The following is an 18843-nucleotide window of genomic DNA, read 5'->3' as shown; positions in this document are numbered from 1 at the left end:
TGGAAGGCAGAGCCACTTTATGAGGGTCACAAGCACACACATTCGCTTTCACAGCCCCGGGCTCAGAGCAGTCTCGCACGCGTCAGAAAGAAAGAAATGGCAAACGTGATCCCAAATTATGTGCAGAGACGGCATAAATGAATGTGGTTTGTTAAAAAAAAACATAAATTCCTAACTCTAGAAAATGTATGTACACATACGACAAAAACAGGGATGTTATCTGCAAGAAACTAGTGAAAATATCGAGATATTCACAGGCAGGAAGGAACCATTCCAGATGTCAAGAAAGAAGGAAAGCCTTCTAAAACGGAGAGGATGGGAGGGAGCGAGGAGGCTCGGACTCCCCTCCCGGCCAGACTGCACTCCTGGAGGGGAGGCACGCAGCCTGCCCTGCCACCCGCTTTTTTCTTGGTTGTAAGGAGACAGCAGACTTTTCTGGAAATACACGACATGCACGGTCCTAAGCCCAAACTGTAATGGCTGCTCGCTGACAGTCATCTCCCTGCGTGTCTCTCCAGGTCCAAGGTGCTGGGCCTCCTGGGCGCTGGGCGGCTACAACCCGTCTGTTGAGCACTAGGGCATGTAGCTCTGCTGCACAGAGGGGACCACTGTGGCATGATATGTCCAGCAGCACCTGGCCCAAGCCAATCAGGAAGGGCCAGCTCTCTATGTGGTGAGAGGGTCCTGCAAATAGGGAGAGGCGCCACAGGCAGGCTTCCCCCTGGCCTCTGCACCAGGGGAAGAGGACACAGAGGTTTCAACCCACTGCACAGCAAAAAGGACTCACCGGCCGGAACACCTTGTGCTTCTCTGACTAAGGAGGTTGGGTCTAAACAGTCACCTGGAAAGAAAAAAACTTTCTCCTGCAACAGGGCTAATTCTCTGAGAGTGAGAACAAGGAGAGGTGGAGGGGTCAGTGCCGGGCACAGGACTCCTGATGGCTGCTGGATGCCAGCCCTTCTGGAAAGAATCTGCAAGGGCCCAATCTCCTCACTGAGCAGAGCTCCCTGTGAGCTTGCACCACTGTGTGCTTAGCACATGCCCCTGCACAGTAGGCACTCATTAGACGCTGACTGGGATTCTCGTATCCTAGTGTGTCCCTCAGGACTGTTTTAAAACCCCACTGAAACAGACGGCGGTGCAGCCGCAGTGAGGAGGGAGGCGGCGGCAGCTGACTGGAGAGTGTCTGCTGCTATTTAGACAGGCTTACCGTGCATGGCTCTTTACTTTGCTGACCTTTAAGCACACAGACTCTGCATTTCCATTTTTCTTGGTGCCGGACGCTGCACGCAGGGCTCGTATCATTGCCAGGCACTCGCATGGGGGCCGCTCCTCCCTGATCTCCACCCAGCCTGGAGATCCCCTCAGAGTCAGGCTCTTCTCCTCTCACCAATGCCCTCGCTGCAGTGTGGGCCACTCCTGCTGCACCCCCTCAGGGAGAGGCACCCCCATGCCCGGTCTTCACAAAACCACCCGAGTAACCATCCCTGCAGGCCGCAGCTTTCCTCTCTGCCCACGCCGTGTCAGCCTGATGCAGGTGCAGGCCAAGAGGCAGGATGCGATTGCCTCTGCCCCACCTGCCACCCTGAGGTGCCCTCTCCATGCCAGCTGGGGAAGCCGAGGTGTCTTTTCTGGGCCGACTTCCCCCCAGTCCAGCAGTCTGCTTCCTCTAGCAGTTTCTCTCCCTATCCTCAGACATGAGGACCTCAAGCCCTGGCAAGACCCCAGAGGAGGCCTGCTGGACAGCGGAGTGGAAGAAGAGAGTGAAGCAGGCGAGAGCCAGGCTGGGCTCCTCCCTGTGCCGCCAGAGCCCCGCCCACCCGAGGAGGCAGGAATCCAAACCCAGGGCGACAGGGCCACAGTGCTGTCTGAAATATGTCTTCGTAATGAAACACCATCCAGCTAAATCGCCTGCACCACTTAACAAACTTAACGAAGATATCAGTAGCAAACAGATCCGTGGACAGAAAAAGAGACCGTCAACCCCTTCTTACATGCAGCTCTGATCCTGCCCCACAGGGGCTGGTGCAGGAGTCTAAGGTCCCATGCTGTCACCCACAGGGTGCCACTCCCACTCACCCGATGATGGGGCCACCTCTCCTCGCTCACTGTGGCTTCCTCTCGGATATGAAGACCCACCACACGCGACTCTCTCTGGGCCCGTGCCCAGATCTGCACGTGCTGCTTGTTCAAGCTCCAGGCCCAGCTCTCCTTCACTGTGGGCAACGGCTTTCAGCATCAGCCATTTCAACTGGCCTCTGCCTTCCTCGGCTCAGGCTGCTGTAACAAAGCTCCTTAAACGGGGTGGCTCACACACAGCACAGGTCCATTTCTCACAGTGCCGGAGACTGAAAGGCTGAGGTCAGGGTGCCAGCATGGTTAGGCTTGGGGAGGGCCCCAAGGGTGAGGACAGCTGACTGCCCTGTATTCTCACTGGTGGAAGGAGTGTGAGCTAGCGCTTTGGCCTCCTCTTCTAAGGAAAGTGATTTTACCCATGGGGGCTCCATCCTCATGACCTAATCACCTTCCAAAGTCTTGGCCTCCCAGCACCGCCCAGCACATTGGGGGCCGGATTTTAACACATGAATTCTGTGGAGACACAAACCTCCAGTCCAATGGCCTCCCTGGGACCTTGCCTGAGGTCAGATTGCCCCAACAACTAGATGGTGTAAGGGGGCAGATAGCTTTGAGCCTCGGCCTGGTTACCTTAGTGTAACTGTCCTCCTGAAGCAATGAGCTCCCCTAGAGAGAGGCAATGTCCTTCCCAGCTGGGCTCCTGGTGCCCAGCAGAGAGCCCGGACAGTGCCTGCTGCTTGCTGGATGGGAGCCCCCAAGGGGACGGAGCAGGGCTCAGTTCCACAGCCCAGTCAGGGCCTAGGGAATCGTGCTGTGTCTGCAACCACAGGAGCTGAGAGTTTACGGAGGCTTAGCATGTGGGGGCTCAGGGCCACCTGCTTTGTTTGCAACACCCACACAAGAAACCCATGGGGCAGGCTCTATTATTTTAACATTTTACTGAGAAGGAAACAGAAGTTCAAAGAGCAGTCAAGTGTTGTCAAGTGAGATCTGGGCTCAACCCAGGCAGTCTTGCTGTACTGCTGGCTATACCAAGGGCTGCTCTACCCTGAGACACGACCTTGGGAGACACCCTTTGTTCTGTCAGCTGGCAAAGCACCCCCAGCCAGCCTGGAGATCCCCAGGCTTCCCAACCTCAGCCCCACTAGCCGCTTTCCTCCACCTGACCTCTAGTCTGAAGTTCTGAACTCTAAGCAGCCTCTACGGTGTGTGCCAGCAGTGATCCAAGTGCTGGAGACCCTGGAGGCAGAGGGCACCAGGTCTCCAGCCACTTGCAAGGAGTTTCAACTGATGGGGAGAAAAGCAGACAGCCAAACTAAGATGCCCAAGAGCTGGGATGGGGGTGTACCTGCCCTCCCCCATCTCCACCAGTGCCCAGAGTGGGAGAAGAGCTTCAGCCCTCAGGGGAGGAGGATCCCCTTCTGACAGTCCACACTGACGCAGTTGCATTTCTTTTTTGTAGTGACTGCCTGTATGTGAAAGCAGCTTCTCCCAGATCTTCTACTCTCGTGGTCAGCATAGGTAAGGTGGGTCTTCTCCCAGAGTATGGCCACTCCATATCCTCTTCTCCCACAGGCTGCGGTAATATCAAGAGAGTGACCTTAGGACCCCTCAGTCCTGAATTTCTGCTCCTGGGGAAGCAGGAAGCCCACAAATGGCTGCAGGCTTTTCACTGAGCAGAACCCCACATGGTGGGGTGCTACAGGCTATTGCGGAAGTGCTGGTGTTGAGACCCTAGGCACTCTCTGCTTACCAAAGTCAGCCTGTGGTCGTGGCTTGGAATAATTCAAGTCCTTCCCATTTCTCACTGTGCTGAAGTCTGCTACCAGGAGGGAAAGTTCTGTCTTTGGGCTCGGGGATTTGATTAGGCTCAGGTGGGTAAGCCTCCTTTTAGGGCCCACCATGTGGCCTACGACGACCCATTGGTGGTGACAGCTCATCATATTCACGGGTCCTGGAGAACAACACTCCTACAGTCCTGAGAGGCTGAAGAGGCTTAGAGACCTTGCTAGACTGGCCATGTGCAGCCGGGGCCAAGAACACATACCTGAAGGCTCAGTTAGGCAGGGGAGGGAAGGCAGTCCAGGGGCTGGTGTGTGATGAGCAAGGGGAGGAAAGGGAGATGGGAGGCAGGTGCCCAGGGGGACTGCAGGCCTGTGAGGCTCTAGTCTACTTTGTGGGCCCTTCTCAGGTCACTGGAGGGCTCTGAGTGAAGGACGCGATGATAGCTGAAACTGAAAAGGCTGAGCTGTCCTCCTTAGGTAAGCTAGACCTCGGAGCCGCAGGAACAACGCAGTGTGGCCAGAGAAGAGTGGACTAGCCAGGCAGGAGACTGACATGGACATGTGCTTGACGTGGACAGGATGCTGGGAGAGTGCAGAGTATGGCAGGGGAGGCCTGGGGTGGGGCCAGAGACTTCATTCTAACATGCCCCTGAAGCGCACGCGGCTAGCCCAGGGACTACATTTTGGCTTGGATAAAAGTGGCAGCCACAGAGACAGAGGGACTATTTGAGGCATGACAGGAGGTGAAGGCCAGAGAACATGCTGAAGGTCAGATGTGGAGAGGGAGAAGTGAGGAGGTCTAGCTTGAGCCCCCAAATATTTACAAGTGGGTAACACATATGGGGAGGAGAGGAGGGGCAGAAAGTGAAGCATTCTAGCTTAGGGAAATTCCTCTGGCCAGGGTGGCAACTACTGTCCCCTGGGAATGTAGAGAAGAGCAAGGGCCAGCTTGGAGCTGCACTGTCCAAGGGCAAAGCCAAGGAAGGCCTGCATCGCCTCTCACGCTGACTGGCTGACAGCTCTGGCCTGCGACTGCTAGGGCCAGCGCAGCCTTGGGCCCAAAGCTGAAACAGGCTATGTGATCTCAGCCAGCCAGGTGAACGTGCAGGTAGCAGCGTCAGGGAGGAGGGGAAGGGATCACACAGAAGGCTGAGGATGCAGGCCAGGACCAGCACCACGCAAACAGTAGTAAACTTAGCAATATTAAAACTCAAAGGAGGCGAGATTCTGCAGACAGCAGCAGCCAGAGTCACTGCCTACTGGAGACCAATCATAGAAAATGGGGCTTGGGAAAAGGAAGAGAAGGGAGAAGCGAGTTCAACGGGCTAGCATCCTCGGCCAGCTGAAGGTGGGTAACAGGGGAAAGGGGCTCAACAGAACAGAGAAAGGCCCTGGTGGGGATGCCCAGTTTTTCCAGCCCATTTCTCATATGGCCATGGACATATCATAGGACTAATTGAAGATTTCACAAAATGATGCAATTTTTCAGTAACTACCATGGCATTAGAGGGCTCAGTAAGTAACAAAAGAACTTTGAAAACAGAATTAGGCACATCAAGTCATCAGAAATTATGCCAGAAACAGAAATCTCTGAAAGAGCTTTTATTTAACACAATGAAAAAGAAAAGTTTCAAACAGCTAAGGGGAACCAAGAAAGGCCTACAAAGGACAAGGGTGGTGTTAAGTGACAAGAGCAAGCCATCACTCTTGTGATAAACGCATTTTCTGTCTCTGCATCTACAGGGCTGAAGGTGACCATGCAGCAGCTGCAGAATACACATTCTGTAGAGAATGGGAAGGATGATCAGACTTGAAGAGGCTACCTGTATGTATAATTAGGAGCTGGATATAATTAAAGCTGGCAGAGGCCCAGGACCAAATGAATTGTACTGTGAAGTTCTTTAGGCAGGAGCAGAAGCTCATCAACCAACCAAAACTTGCAGCTGAAAAGTGGTTCTCATAGTAAAGCTGCGAGGGGGAAACAGTCCTCAGTGAGACTTTGGCATTGTGCAAAGATCCAAAGAGCGGGGATCAAACAACAAAAGTTAAACTTGGATCATAGACTTCTGCACAGAGTCCAGGTCGCATGCCTGCACATCCAGCATCAGATCACCTGGGCGAAGGAAGCTTTGCCCTCAGTCCCTGTGATATACAATGGCTCTGATTATCCAAAGGGCATCTGGGATCCCCTTGCATCGATCTTCCAAAGGTGCTTAATCCACCTTTAAGTGACAGTGAATGAGCAGAAACTGCACTGTGTGTATGTATGTATGTGAATATGCACGTGTGCACTATGCATGTGTATTCATGTGTGTGCATGTATGCACATGTATACATGCATGCATGTGTATATGCATGTGTGTGCACTTGTGCACGAGCATATATGCACACCTGTGTATATGCATGTATGTGTGTATTCACATGTGAGTGTATGTGTGCGTGTATAATGTGTATGTGTGGGTGCAGGTGTGTGCATGTGTGTGTGAGTACATTTTTTCTTTATCTTCTAGGAAGAATCCTTAGAGGAACCATAACAATGACCAAAAACAGTAAGAGGAAAGTAGAGTAAATGGCACAACTGAGGGTACTGGGCGTCCACCTGCTGTTAGGACAAGCTGTGGCCACACAGGCAACAGGACGCCGCACAGCAGGGCAGGCTCTGAAGGGGAAAGGAAACAGGAGGGGGAGACAAGCTAGGGACACCTCCCCTTTTATCTCCACTATGTGGAGCGCCTGGAAGTCGGGAGAGGTTGTCTACAGTATGCCTCAAAAAAGTGCCTCTGTGGGAACAAAAGAGGTGAAATTCCATTTCCTCATCAGATAGTGGAGATAATGGAAAAAGGAAGGACTTCACCCAGTCCTACTGAGCAAGATAAGAGGAGAGGTTTCACCCAGGTCCCGCTTTAAGGCAATTCAGACAGACACTATCTCCTGGATGAGGATCTTTCAAGAGTTCTTCAGCCAGGCCTTTTGCTACATATTTACAATCAAATTAATACAACAGAGTGGTTGTTTTAAAAAGTGATAGTGAAAGTAGACTTTGAAGCCTCACATAAACCCCTTTCCATATTCCTCTGTTACTGTGCTACAATCATGAAATGCTCAACACTGCCCCCAGGGAGGGCCCAGGTCTGGGCTCCCCTTGCAGACACCTCCTGGGGTACCAGGCTTCTCTCAGGCCAGAAGCTTCACTTGAGAAGTCCCTCTGAGGGCAGCGTCTTCCCAGCAGCTGCCCTGGTCCAGACACACTGTGAGAAAGGGGCTCAGGGACCCGAAGGCTTGGGCCTGGAATTCTAACAGGGCAGACTAGATACACAGGTCTTCGCCAACAGGCAACTGGTTTAGGAGAAAAGTAGATTACATTTCCCTGCAAAAACAACAAGCTGCAAACAACAGTGACCCAGTGCTGACGGGTAACCAACACAGGTTTCCTAGTAAGCACCAGAATGGCTTCTTGGACTAAGCTCTGCACACTGAGCCAGGGGGTGCCTGCTCCCCGCCTCAGCCTCAGCCTCCAGGGCCAACCCACAGCCACCACCTGAGGATGACAAGAGTAGCAGCGGCTGGGAGAAGGCGGGTTGATGTGGGCAGAGCTGGGATTCCTGACGACTTGTTTTGTTTTTATTTTTTTCCTGCTGCTATAACAGATGCCATAGCCTGCCTAAGTTCCAGAAAAGAGTTACATTTGGCTCAAGCTCCAGAGACTGGGAAGTCCACAATCAGGGCCCAACTGGTGAAGGTCTCCTTACTGCACCATGACATGCAGAAAGGCATGCAAGCACATTAGATGAGAGAGGGAGAGAGAGATTCTGAGATAACCAACCTACTCTTAAAAGCCTAACTTTCTTTATGAGGGTGGTGACCCCATAACTGAGTCCCCTCTCCAAGGCCCCATCCCACAATATCGTTACAATGGCAATTAGATACCAACATGAGTTTTTTGGCCTTGATTTGTTTATTTATTTATTTATTTATAAATCAACAGCTTGGTATATGGGAAGCATGCTGGGATTGTGAAGGAGGCCAGGCTGAGGGGTGCCTGAGGTCAGAGACAGACTTCATTCCTCCTTCCTGCTGCTCTCTACCACAAGGCACCAGCAGACAGTTTGAAACAGTTAGCACAGGAAGGAAAGCACTAAACAGAAGAGTGGCAATGCCGGGGGTACTGCGGAGAGCTGGGAATGGACGGCAGTAGGCGTGACACCTCTCCACACACGAGCCAGGGCAGGGGGTTCTAGGGTTGCAGGCGAGTGGCCCTGCGTGGACAGAGATTGGGTATGAGATATTTACTCCTGTGGAAGGCAATTAGTACGCCAAGCACTGGTTGCTTACAACAGGATGCAGGTGCTCCACCGAGGACCCTGGGGTCCCTATGACTGTGACAGCAGCTCCTGAACTGACTCTCAGGCACCTATATGACCGAAGATTCCTGGGCCCTGAACCAAGGTGTCAACTGTGATAGCAGTATGGAGCTGCCAACACATGTGTGCATCCCTGCAGTTTCCAAACACCATGAAATCTGTGGACCAAGATCGCCTCCATGACACCTGAGAATTCACCCAAGTGAGTAATAACCCCTGGATGAACTAACGGCCTTCCCCTGACAAACAGAGCCCTGCACTCTTTGAGTGTCAACCTGACTGGCCACGAGGTGTCCAGGTATTTGACCACGTTACTCTAGATGTCACCGTGAGAGTGCTTTTGGGGAGACTAACTGGCGGACCGAGCTGAAGCAGAGGGCGGATCTCATCAGTCTCAGACTCCAAGAGAGTAAAGAGGCTGACATGCTGCCCTGGCTGTGACACTGGTTTGGGTGTCCCTCGAAGGCCTATAACTGAAGGCCTGGTCAACAGTTGGCAGTACAGAGAAGTGGTGGGCACTTACAGGTGGACCCAAGGTCACTGGGGGAGATTCGTAGACATGCTCCCACCAGAGGCCAACCGTGGGTCCGCCCAATCTTAGACTCTGAACCTCTGAAATCATGAAGTGAAAAGCTCTCTTTGCTCTGTGGGGAGGAGGATTCACTACAGGGTACCTCGTCACAGTGGTGGAGAGCCCCAAATCAGAAGGGATTCCTTCTGCTGAGCCGACTTTGAGCTGGGCATTGTCTTCTCTGACTTTGGTCTCAAGCTGAAACATGCCAGCCTCCAAACCCAAACCACAACTGGCTCTTGGACCTGAGCTTGCTGATGCCGTCTTGGGATGTGTCGGCCTCGGCCAACCCAGGAGCCATTGGCTTATTCGCCCACACCCTGTGCGTGCTGAGTCTCTGGATTATTCTCACTAAGAGAATATGCTTTCTCACAGTCTCAGCAGAGGAGCGACAGTGACCGGCTGCTGGAAGGGAGCTCGGTAAAGCATAGGGCACTGGACAGCGTGAGCTGGGCTGAGCTACACGAGGTGGGGCCCCACACACAGGGCAGAGCGCGTGTGACATCTGGACTGAAAGGTCATCTCGCTGAAGTTTCCTGGTTTTGTAAAAGCTACACAATGAACAGCAAACCATCTGGACCACTTCACTTGCAATACAGAGACCTTCTCCCCGAGAGACCGTCCCTCACCCTTGGGGGTCAACACCCACAAAGCACCCAGTGTCCCCCATAATAAGAAAACTTCTATAATAAGAAACAACACAGATTTATAAGAATAAAAAGCTCCTGGATTATCATAAATGTAGCCAGTCAAATCCTCTTGACCTTGGCAGGAGGAAGCTGCGCTGTGAAAAGGTAGCCCTGTTCCTCACAATAACACCCTGAGACGGGAAGGCAGGGCAGGCTGGCCCTGCTGATGACATCCGCTGCAGAGGCACAATTGCACTTGGCCACATCCCCTGCCCTCTGTGGTGATAGGCTCTTCGGGGCCTGCACTGTCCTTTCTTCCTCTGCACCCTTCACCTCCGACGCACCAGGAAAATGCACCACATATTACGCCTACTGGGCTTCACGTTCCTCAACGGCCACATGAGTACTGTGACCACTGCGTTCATCCCACTGTTCACCGAAACATCCCCAATGCCGAGGCAGCATTGCCGACACACGGGGAAAGGGAAGTAGCGGGTCCACAGGACACACTTCTGCGTCCAGTGAGGACTCAGATGGTCCAACCATGGGCTCCATCTCGTCCATGTCTCTTCAAGAAGTAAGAGGAAGCAGAAACAAAAGACTCCCCTTAGCCCCCACTGCCCCATACTCAGCCTCCCCACAGGCCTGCCCTCATTTTCTTCCCTGGCAATGGCCAGGGTTCTTCCTTCTGAGTGCTGCTAAGCCCTAACCTCAAATACGTGACATTAATCACTTTGAATTACCAATGATGAATGGTGATATTAATATTACTGGACAGTGACACAGCCTCATCAATGTTTATAGCAGGTCAATTCACAATAGGTAAGCTATGGAGCCAGCCTAGGTGCCCTTCAACAGATGAATGAAAATATACAATGGAATATTACTCTGCCATAAAGAAGAATGAAATTATGGCATTTGCTGGTAAATGGATGGAGATGGAGAATATCATGCTAAGCAAAATTAAGCCAGTCCCTAAAAACCAAAGGCTGAATGTCCTCTCTAATATGTGGATGCTAACACACAGTAAAAGGTAAGGGGTGGTAGGGTTGGATTAGACAAAGGGGAATGAACGAAAGGGAGGGGGATGGAATAAGACAGTGAAATGAATGGGACATAACTTTGCTCTGCTCACATATGAATTTGAGACCAATGTGACTCCACGTCACGTACGACCATAAGAATGGGATCCAAGTTGGAGTGGGTTGCACTCTATGTATGTATAGTGTGTCTAAATACACCAACTGCCCTATATCTAAAAACAACAAATGAAAAAGTAGATCATGGGGAAAAGAAAATTATGAACAGTATATATAGTGCTTTGTGCATATGAGAAGGAAATCTGGACACTTTTGAACATAAAGAACCAACAGTTCTTCTTTGGCCTAACAGAAGATGCATATAAAGCAGGGAATTTTAGAAAGCTCTTTCAATCTGCTCCACAACAGTGCATCCAAACCTCTGTTCAGGTTTCAATACTGCACCACGTGCTTTAGGATGAGGTGTCTGTTTTGCTGTTTTTTATTTTTTGTTTTTTTTTTAGTACCAGGGACTGAGCTCAGGGGCCCTTGACCACTGAGCCACATCCCCAGCCCTATTTTGTATTTTATTTAGAGACAGGATCTCACTGAGTTGCTTAGTGCCTCACTTTTGCTGAGGCTGGTTTGAACTCTGGATCCTCCTGTCTCAGCCCCGAAAGGTGCTGGGATCACAGGTGTGCAACACGGGGCCTGGTGGAAGTTTTGCTTTGACCTCTCTAGTACTGATGTACAGGATACAACTGGAGAATCAAAACGTGAAATCCACAGCATAGTCAAGTCTACTTAACAAACACTTATTGAGCAGCTACTCTGTGAGGTCTTGGAGGGAGCAAGAGGATGTCCCCAACACAAGGCCATGCTCCCCAAGGGGGAGAGAGAGGAGGGCACCATTCTGCCCAGCACGTACAGGAGGAGAGTGGCTCAGGACACTCATTAGGCAGATATGACTTCCCATCTAAGAAAGTCCTAAATCAGAGTTCAACTGAAGAAAAGAACTGAGACCAACTCATCTATCCTTCAATTTATATGATGGAACAAATGAATTCAGGGGAATTCTTTCACCTGGGAGAGGCAACAGCCTTTCAAACGCCTCTGCTAGAGGCATGAGTGTTTAATGTCCACCTGCCCATCAGTCCATCCATCCACCTTCCCACCTGCTGTGTACCAACAGCCACTGTGAGCCGGGCTGGGCCAGGCGGACACGACCTCCTACAAACACACTGCCGTAGGCAGCTCCTCCCCACAGTTCTCCAGTGTCACACTGCCCCGTGCTCACGGAAGAGAAGGCTCTCCAGGATGGCTGCTTTCTCCTCCTGCACACACCTTTTCCTTGTTTACACTGGTTGTAGCGGATGCTTGCTGAGCTGTCTGTCTAATGCCTGGAAGCACATCTACGCTGTATCCTACACGGCGACCTCATGTATCACTGCACCGTCGCCGGTGCTCAATAAATCATTCCCCTGAGTAGCAGTAAATCAATCCTGTTCTTAGAAAGAAGACACAAATCACTATCAGTAGCACCTTCCCACATTCTCAAAAGCATCTGGCCTGTCAGAAACATGCAAAGTCCTCCTGACACTCTGGATGGGAGGACCCAATTAGACCTTCCTGAAACACCAAGTCTAGCTCAGCACTCTACATGCCAAGATACAAATGCCAAGCTCCAGAAGAGACTTACAAGACAATCTGAGACTGCAACCCAGTACATGCCAATGAAAGCTGAAAAGCCAGAGCCCGGAAGGACACGGTCTGCTTTCAGCTAGTGCAGAACAGCAGGTCACAGCAGGCTGAAGCACTCAGCTGCCTACTGTCCAACTTCCCTCCAGGACCTTCTTGAGGGAAATACCGCCCTGGAGGAGGTATGCAGGACACACAATCCAAACATTGCTCTGGAGAACTAAGTCTGCTCTATGGACCAAGAACTCCAGAGTTGAGCCAGAATGTTCTGATTGTCCGGAGAGTTACTTGGCGTGAATGTCATGCTTTGAGCCATGCCCTGGGCACACTTAGGGAAGTCATGAAGACCATACTGGGAGGCTCAATGGGGACTCACCAAAGGCAGGTTGCCAGGACACAGCCTTGGGTACACATGAGAGCCACAGTAACAATCATCCCTACCTGTCAAGGCCAAGCTTGCCCCTTCCCTGTTGACTGTTTCATGTTTCCTTGTTTTCAGTTGTAAAATTCACAACCAAATTTACAGTCAAGTTTGGATAGCTCAGGTAGCCCACACCTCTTGCAGGTGCCCCCCACGACCCTCCATAGAAGAGCCCCTTGTCCCTCACCTCCATCCCACCCTCCCCTTCCTGCCTCTCTCCACTTGCTGGTTTGCCTTGGCCACCCTTTATGGCCTGCTGGTTCATTCATGAGTTTGTCCTGTTCCCTGCCAGTGAGTAACCACCAAGGTGGCACTGCTTCCACCGGAAGCCCCAGCAACCAGAATACCACCTGAAACAGGCACCTAGTAAACACTTCCCAGTGACTCCAAGGAAGCACCGTGAGCTGTACAAAACTCCATGCTCTGCACTTCCAACTCCACCATGAACTGGAACTTTGATTCTAAATTATATATTTCCCTGGTTCTGATGTTTGTCATTTGTGTTTCTGTCTTGAAAGTACTTGTGTAAGCCAGCTTAAGTCATTTATGAAGTGAAGCAGGAGACAGCAGACGGACAGACAAGTGTGAATAGGTGGAAGGGTGCCCCGTGCCGACGGGAAGTCCAGCTCAGGACAGGAGGCGCTGAGCCAAACGGTGTGACCTTTCTTCGGAAGCTGATGGCTCTTCTCCTAGCCTGTGTGGACCTGAACAGGTGATGCTTACTATTTAAAAAGGGCAGTCTGTAGGGAAATCTGCCGGGCCTCTGTGGCTGATCCCAAACTTCCCACTGGCCCACTGTCTGCTGAGGCCTCAAGCAAAGAGGGCTTTGCTTTTCACCACAGATGCAGCCACACGTCCACATCATGCTCCTTTTCATTCTGAAATGCTTTGAAATGAAACAAATGAAGCGTTCCCAGAGTGTTCTGAAATATACTGTGCCTCTCCCCTGAGCCCTGCCCCTAGAGAGACCTACTGAAGATGCAATCCCGCGATCATCAAAGTAGGAGAAGATGCGCCAGCTTAGACCAGTTCTGTCCCAAGCTACCCCCAGTCAAGTTAATGCCCAGGCCACATAAGAGGACAGAGGACGTGCAGTGACACAGGGAGCAGGGGTTTCCCAGAGGGGGCCCTTACCTGCTTCACCACGGTCACTGTCCCAGGTGCCATGGCAACCACGGAGGCAACGGCGGTGGCGTCGTGCGTCTCGCTGCCCAGCTCGATGATCTGCTGCAGGATGTTCACGGCCGTGGGGTCAAGCCGGTCACCTTAGGAGGAAGAAGCACACAGAAGACCATCAGGGCCTATGAAGGGCACCCACGGCAAAACTGGACCCTCCCCTCTGGGTGCTTCACCGGGCCTCTTCCAAAGGATACACAGGTTCTGCATAATCGCTCATTTTGACAAGAGAAATAATTTGTACGGTACTTTATATAGCTTACTAAGCATTGTCTCTAGAAAACTTGCAAACCTCGAGCAACTATGAAGAGACAGCATTGTGCTTCTATCCCCATTTCACAGACCTGTCACTGAGTCACCAAAAAAGAAAAAAACAGCCTTGAGAGACTTGCCTCTGCCACTGGGGCTCTATTCTGCAACCTTTCCAGGGCCAGAGGCCTTGCGCCAGACTACCCCTGCACTCTCAAGGCCAGGCCATGGTTTTCGAGGTGGGTCCATGGACGAACACCATTCACTCACAGTTCACTCATCCAGGCCCACTCTAGGTGTCCACAGACTTGCCCTCACCATTCTCAGAGGTGTATCTCAGGTCCTGGAGTGCAGCCACAGCTGCCTGCGTCCCCTGAACATCTTCTTCGGCCTCTGTGATGTGGAGATACTGGGTGGAGGGCTCCTCAGATGTTTCTGTTGCTGGCTAAAATAAAAACAAAACCTAAGTGGTCTTCTAACAGGCTGACCAACCCCCAGGGGCTTTAAGACAATGTACTGAGACAAAGCAACACTGGCAACATCTCATTTACCTAGCTTTCCTGAGAAATCAGTTGCTCCAATAAATAATCCCCAAAGAGAAACCTTCTCTTTGCAAGTACCAAGATTTTAAAACCAGCTCTGGTGGAAGCTTCTTATTCCTCCTTCTTGCAGGAGGAAGAGCAGAGGATGCTGCTCACAGTCAGAGAACTGCATGCTTATTATTCTTGCACATGCACTACCAGTGGCTTCCCCATCTCCTCCCACTGGTATCAGTGCCACGACGAATCTGCCCCTAACACGGGATCTCAGGCCATGGGGCTAAGAGAGGCAACTGAGCAGCCAACCGTAGGGAGGAGGAGAAGAAAGGGGGGGACGGGTAAGTACACGACATGCAGAGCCTGGGTGCCAGCGTGTGGGAAATCCAGTGCATCCCAGCTGTTCACGCTATTCCGTTAGCTATGTGAAGGTACGATAAACAAAACTCACTACAAGACAGCCATCCGTGCTAGGTCAGCACTTGTGATGGGGAAGGACGATCACAGGTACAGAGAGGGACAGCAGGGGAGAAGTGGGGAGAATTCTCACAGAGCTGGATAAAAGCAATGGTCTCCTTCAGGTCGGGCTGGGCATGGGAGCAGAGCTATGAGGCAGGAGGCAGGACTGTCAGCAATGAAGGAGAAAAAGGAAGACCTCCGAGGAGGCTTAGAGGAGCCACAGTCACGCTCTATAAGCTCTCGTTGGGAGCTGACGGAGGCCGGCAGTCCAGGCACCTGTCCTTTCACAGCCAGCTGGCCAGCTCCATTCAGGTTTTTCCAGGCTGACACAAGAGACTCCCAATAAATACCTGATGAATGCAGAAATCAACAAAAAGAAAGGCATTTCCCTTAGGAGCCACTGAGCCATGTCTTAGCTAACACTGGACCCAGGCCTGCCACCTCATGGAATGCCACCTCATTCTGGGGACTGCATTTTAGTACAGCGCTTTTTGTTTTTTGTTGTTTTTCAAGAGAAAAATATAATTTTAATGAAAGAAAAAAAGACATTTTAGAAATTTATTTATAAAAATTTGACCTTCTAAAAAACTAGGATTTTTTTCCAAATATAGTTCACTTGAATAATTTCAAGACAGAATCCTGTACCTGCCTTTGTAAGGCATTCCTGAGAGCCAGAGAGCCCAAACTCCTAGAATAGGAACATGTTAGTCCCCTGGAGACCACAGGGCCCAGCTTATTGGCTGCTCAACTGTCTCACTTGTGGGGTCAAGGGTAGGGCTTTGTGTCAACTGCTTTTGCTCTGCTTAAGGTGGACACTGCTGGAAGGGAGGCCTGCTGCATGCATTGACCAGTGACCAGTGACCAGGATGGAACAAGCTTTACATCACAACCAAGCCTCACATCTCTTTAGTTCAAGAAAGCAAATCCTTGCAGCATGACTCTGAAACGCCAGGGGATTAACCGTGTCCCCACAGAGGACATCAGCCTCACCAGCAGTACTCAGGGCTTCCGCGGGCCAGAGGCAGAGCCCAGCACTTTACACAGCCTTCTCCAACCTACTAAGCCTCTCAGGCATTATTAGCCTACTGTTCAGATGAGGACCAAGGCCACAGGTTCAACAGCTCGAGGTCAAGCAGTTTGTAGAAGATAGAGGCAGGACTCAAAGTCTGTCACTCAGAAGCTCATACTTACTTTAAAAATTATTAAAAAATGCCAACATACTCAAAAGCAGAGAGATGAGTGCAATCAACCTCCACGTACCCCTCACCCAGTCTGACAGTCATCAACTCATGGCAGGCAGGGTTTCCCCACACACACTTCATGCCCTGCCCTTGGATTATTTTGAAGTGAATCCAGGAATCATCTTTTCTTCTATAAATATTTTAGAATGTATCTGAAAGCTAAAACTTTTCCAAAACGTAAGTTTAATTCCACTGTCACCCTCAAAAACTCAGCAATAAGCCCTGAATATTATTAGTGTCTAGGTAACATTCAAATTTCCCCAATTATCTTACTGCTTTAACTGCTGGTTCAAACCAAACCTGAGTGAAAGTCATTCCTGAGAAGTGACTGTCCATCTCAGAGGACTTTAAAACCCCACATGTGCTCCTCCTTGCTGGCCTTCCCTCTGGGGACTGTTTGTTGAAGCAAGCAGGCAGTGCCTCACAGGTCCAATAGCCTGACCGGCCGAGCACATCACCCTGGACAGTCAATCTGAACCTCTGTCCCTAGTTGCCACCAGCTGGGAGTACGATGCTGAGGCACGATCAGAGCAGAGTCCCCTCCTGGCACGAGTGCTTCAGGGTGGCACCACACGCCCTCTGTGGGACACGTGCATTGCGTGGCTCTCGTGTGTAGTACTGGCAGTAACTGACACTCCCTGCTGGACCCACAGCATCATTACAAGGTTGCAAAATTGTAATTTTCTACAGGAAAAACTTCCCCCTACCAAATCTTTAGTTATGCTCACACTGGTGGGTTTTTCTTTTTTGAAAGGTTGGCCAATTGCTTATTCCTGGCTTTTATTACCAACTTTCAAAATAAAGGGCTGATTCTTGAGCTGTTTTTCCCAAACAGCACTATAAGCTTATGAAATTAAACGTATTTTATGTATTCCACTGTGTTTACTAAGTACTAACAGCTTTAGAATAACAGTATCACCCCTACCACCACCAACAGGAAGTAACGGAAAAGAGTGCAATTCTTTTTGCCTTTAGGTTATGTCCCCTAAGGAAGGTACAATCCAATTACTGTTTTAAAGGCTCTCAAAACAGTTCCTGTCTGTTGTTATGCCACCAACTTGAGGAATAGCTAGAATCATTCATTTCCTCTTCTCTCGATGTTTAGGACTTTCTTTTTCGTAGTTTAATGTTTATTCCTATGTAGCATATATCCATGATGTCAGAGTGAGACACACACCCCAGGGTGCTGGAGAGGCAGCCCTCCCCTGTCCTTCCCTCTCCTTCCCCCTTCCCAATGCACAATGCCCACCTCTTTATTCTCTATAACTACTTTATTTTGCAGTAACTGTGGACTTAAACAGGAGGTGCAAAGACAGGACCGCAGAGGGCTCCTGCATGCCCTCTGCCAGCCTCTTCTAATGGTAACGTCTTTCCTGGTCACCGCACCATTGTCAAAACTGAGAAAGGGACCCTGGTGCTGTGCCGCCAGGCAGGCTCTACCTGACTCCACCGGATCTTCCTTGTGTTCTCTCCCCGGACCCCACGTGTGGGGGTGGTACCAGGGCCGTGCACATACCAGGCCAGCGCTCCACCGCAGAGCCACGCTGGCAGCCCATCCCACAGGAATTCAATCGCCACATCCCTTAGTCTCCTCCAGGAGGTGACAGCTTCCCTGGTCACTCATGATCTTGACAATTCTGAGGACTCCAGGCCTAGTGTGTGATCACTCAGAGGATTGGGCATGACTGATGGTTCTTACAGTCTGAGACTGAAAAATTCTGTAAAGCTCCCTTCTTGTGACATCAACCAGTTGGTACCAGTGTCAGTACATTTTACTACTGATGAGGCCAGCCTCCATCCCTTGTGTAAGGTCTATCCACAGGCTCCACTCTAAAGGAACTTCCTTTCCCTTTGCAATTAATAAATATTTGGGTGGAGAATTCTTGAGGTTATGCAAACATCCTATTTCCCTTACACACCTGCCCGGTGGTTTCAGCAATCTCAGAGGGAACTTGTCCACAGCATCACTCCTGAGCTGTTTTTCTATTTCCCCAAATCTGTCTACATTTATTAACCAGAATCCTCTACGAGTATGCATAGTCCCTTCTCCCCCATTTATTTGTTTAATCACCTGTTTATATCAGTGCAGACTCATGAATACTTCATTCTTTGGGTTATAATCCAACGCGGTCAGTATTGATTTTGTTACTCAATTTTCAGCTTCGGCCACTGAGAACTCTTTCTGGTTGCCTCTCGTTTCCTTCTGACATACATCCCCTTTTCATCCTTTCCTTTTCTGTTTTGTTTCGATCACTGTCTGTCTGGAGCACATTTCTAGTACCACATATGCTCCAGAATCCTCTTATATATTCTCTGCCTCAGCCCAGTGATCAACTACTTTTCTAAGGAACTATGTTCCTTATCGGAGAATGCTACTAGACACTAAGACCTGCGCTGGGCGTGGGGGTGCATTCCTGTAACGCCAGCAACTTGGGAAGCTGAGGCAGGAGGATAAGAAATTTTAGGCCACCCTCCGCAACTTATTGAGGCACTCAGCAAATTGATGAGATCTTGTCTCAAAATAAATATTTAAAAGGGCTGGGGATGTAGGTCAGGGTTAAAGCTGCCCTGGGTTCAATCCCCAGTACCAAGGAAAGAAAAAGAAACCAAGACCTGGTCCCTG

The 18843-nt window shown here is 50.6% G+C and overlaps 1 protein-coding gene across 6 annotated transcripts in view; it reads right to left on the bottom strand.

Moving 5' to 3' along the window:
* Zfat (zinc finger and AT-hook domain containing) overlaps positions 1-18843 on the bottom strand; it is a 179930-nt gene that overhangs the window by 14192 nt on the left and 146895 nt on the right. For 5 of the 6 annotated variants that reach the window (XM_027950491.2, XM_027950500.2, XM_071602100.1 and 2 more), the window contains 2 exons: positions 14303-14429; positions 13694-13824 (listed from right to left, as the gene is read on the bottom strand). In XM_027950491.2, coding sequence (XP_027806292.1) covers positions 13694-13824; positions 14303-14429 — 258 coding nt within the window. Of the gene's footprint in view, positions 1-13693; positions 13825-14302; positions 14430-18843 lie in introns of those variants that run through there. The other variant, XM_071602101.1, reaches the window with a different exon arrangement.

The sequence above is a fragment of the Marmota flaviventris genome, chromosome 15, assembly GCF_047511675.1.
Source record: "Marmota flaviventris isolate mMarFla1 chromosome 15, mMarFla1.hap1, whole genome shotgun sequence".
Taxonomy (NCBI): Eukaryota; Metazoa; Chordata; class Mammalia; order Rodentia; family Sciuridae; genus Marmota; species Marmota flaviventris.
The sequence above is the reverse complement of the archived record's forward strand: the minus strand, read 5'-3'. Positions and strand labels throughout refer to the sequence as shown.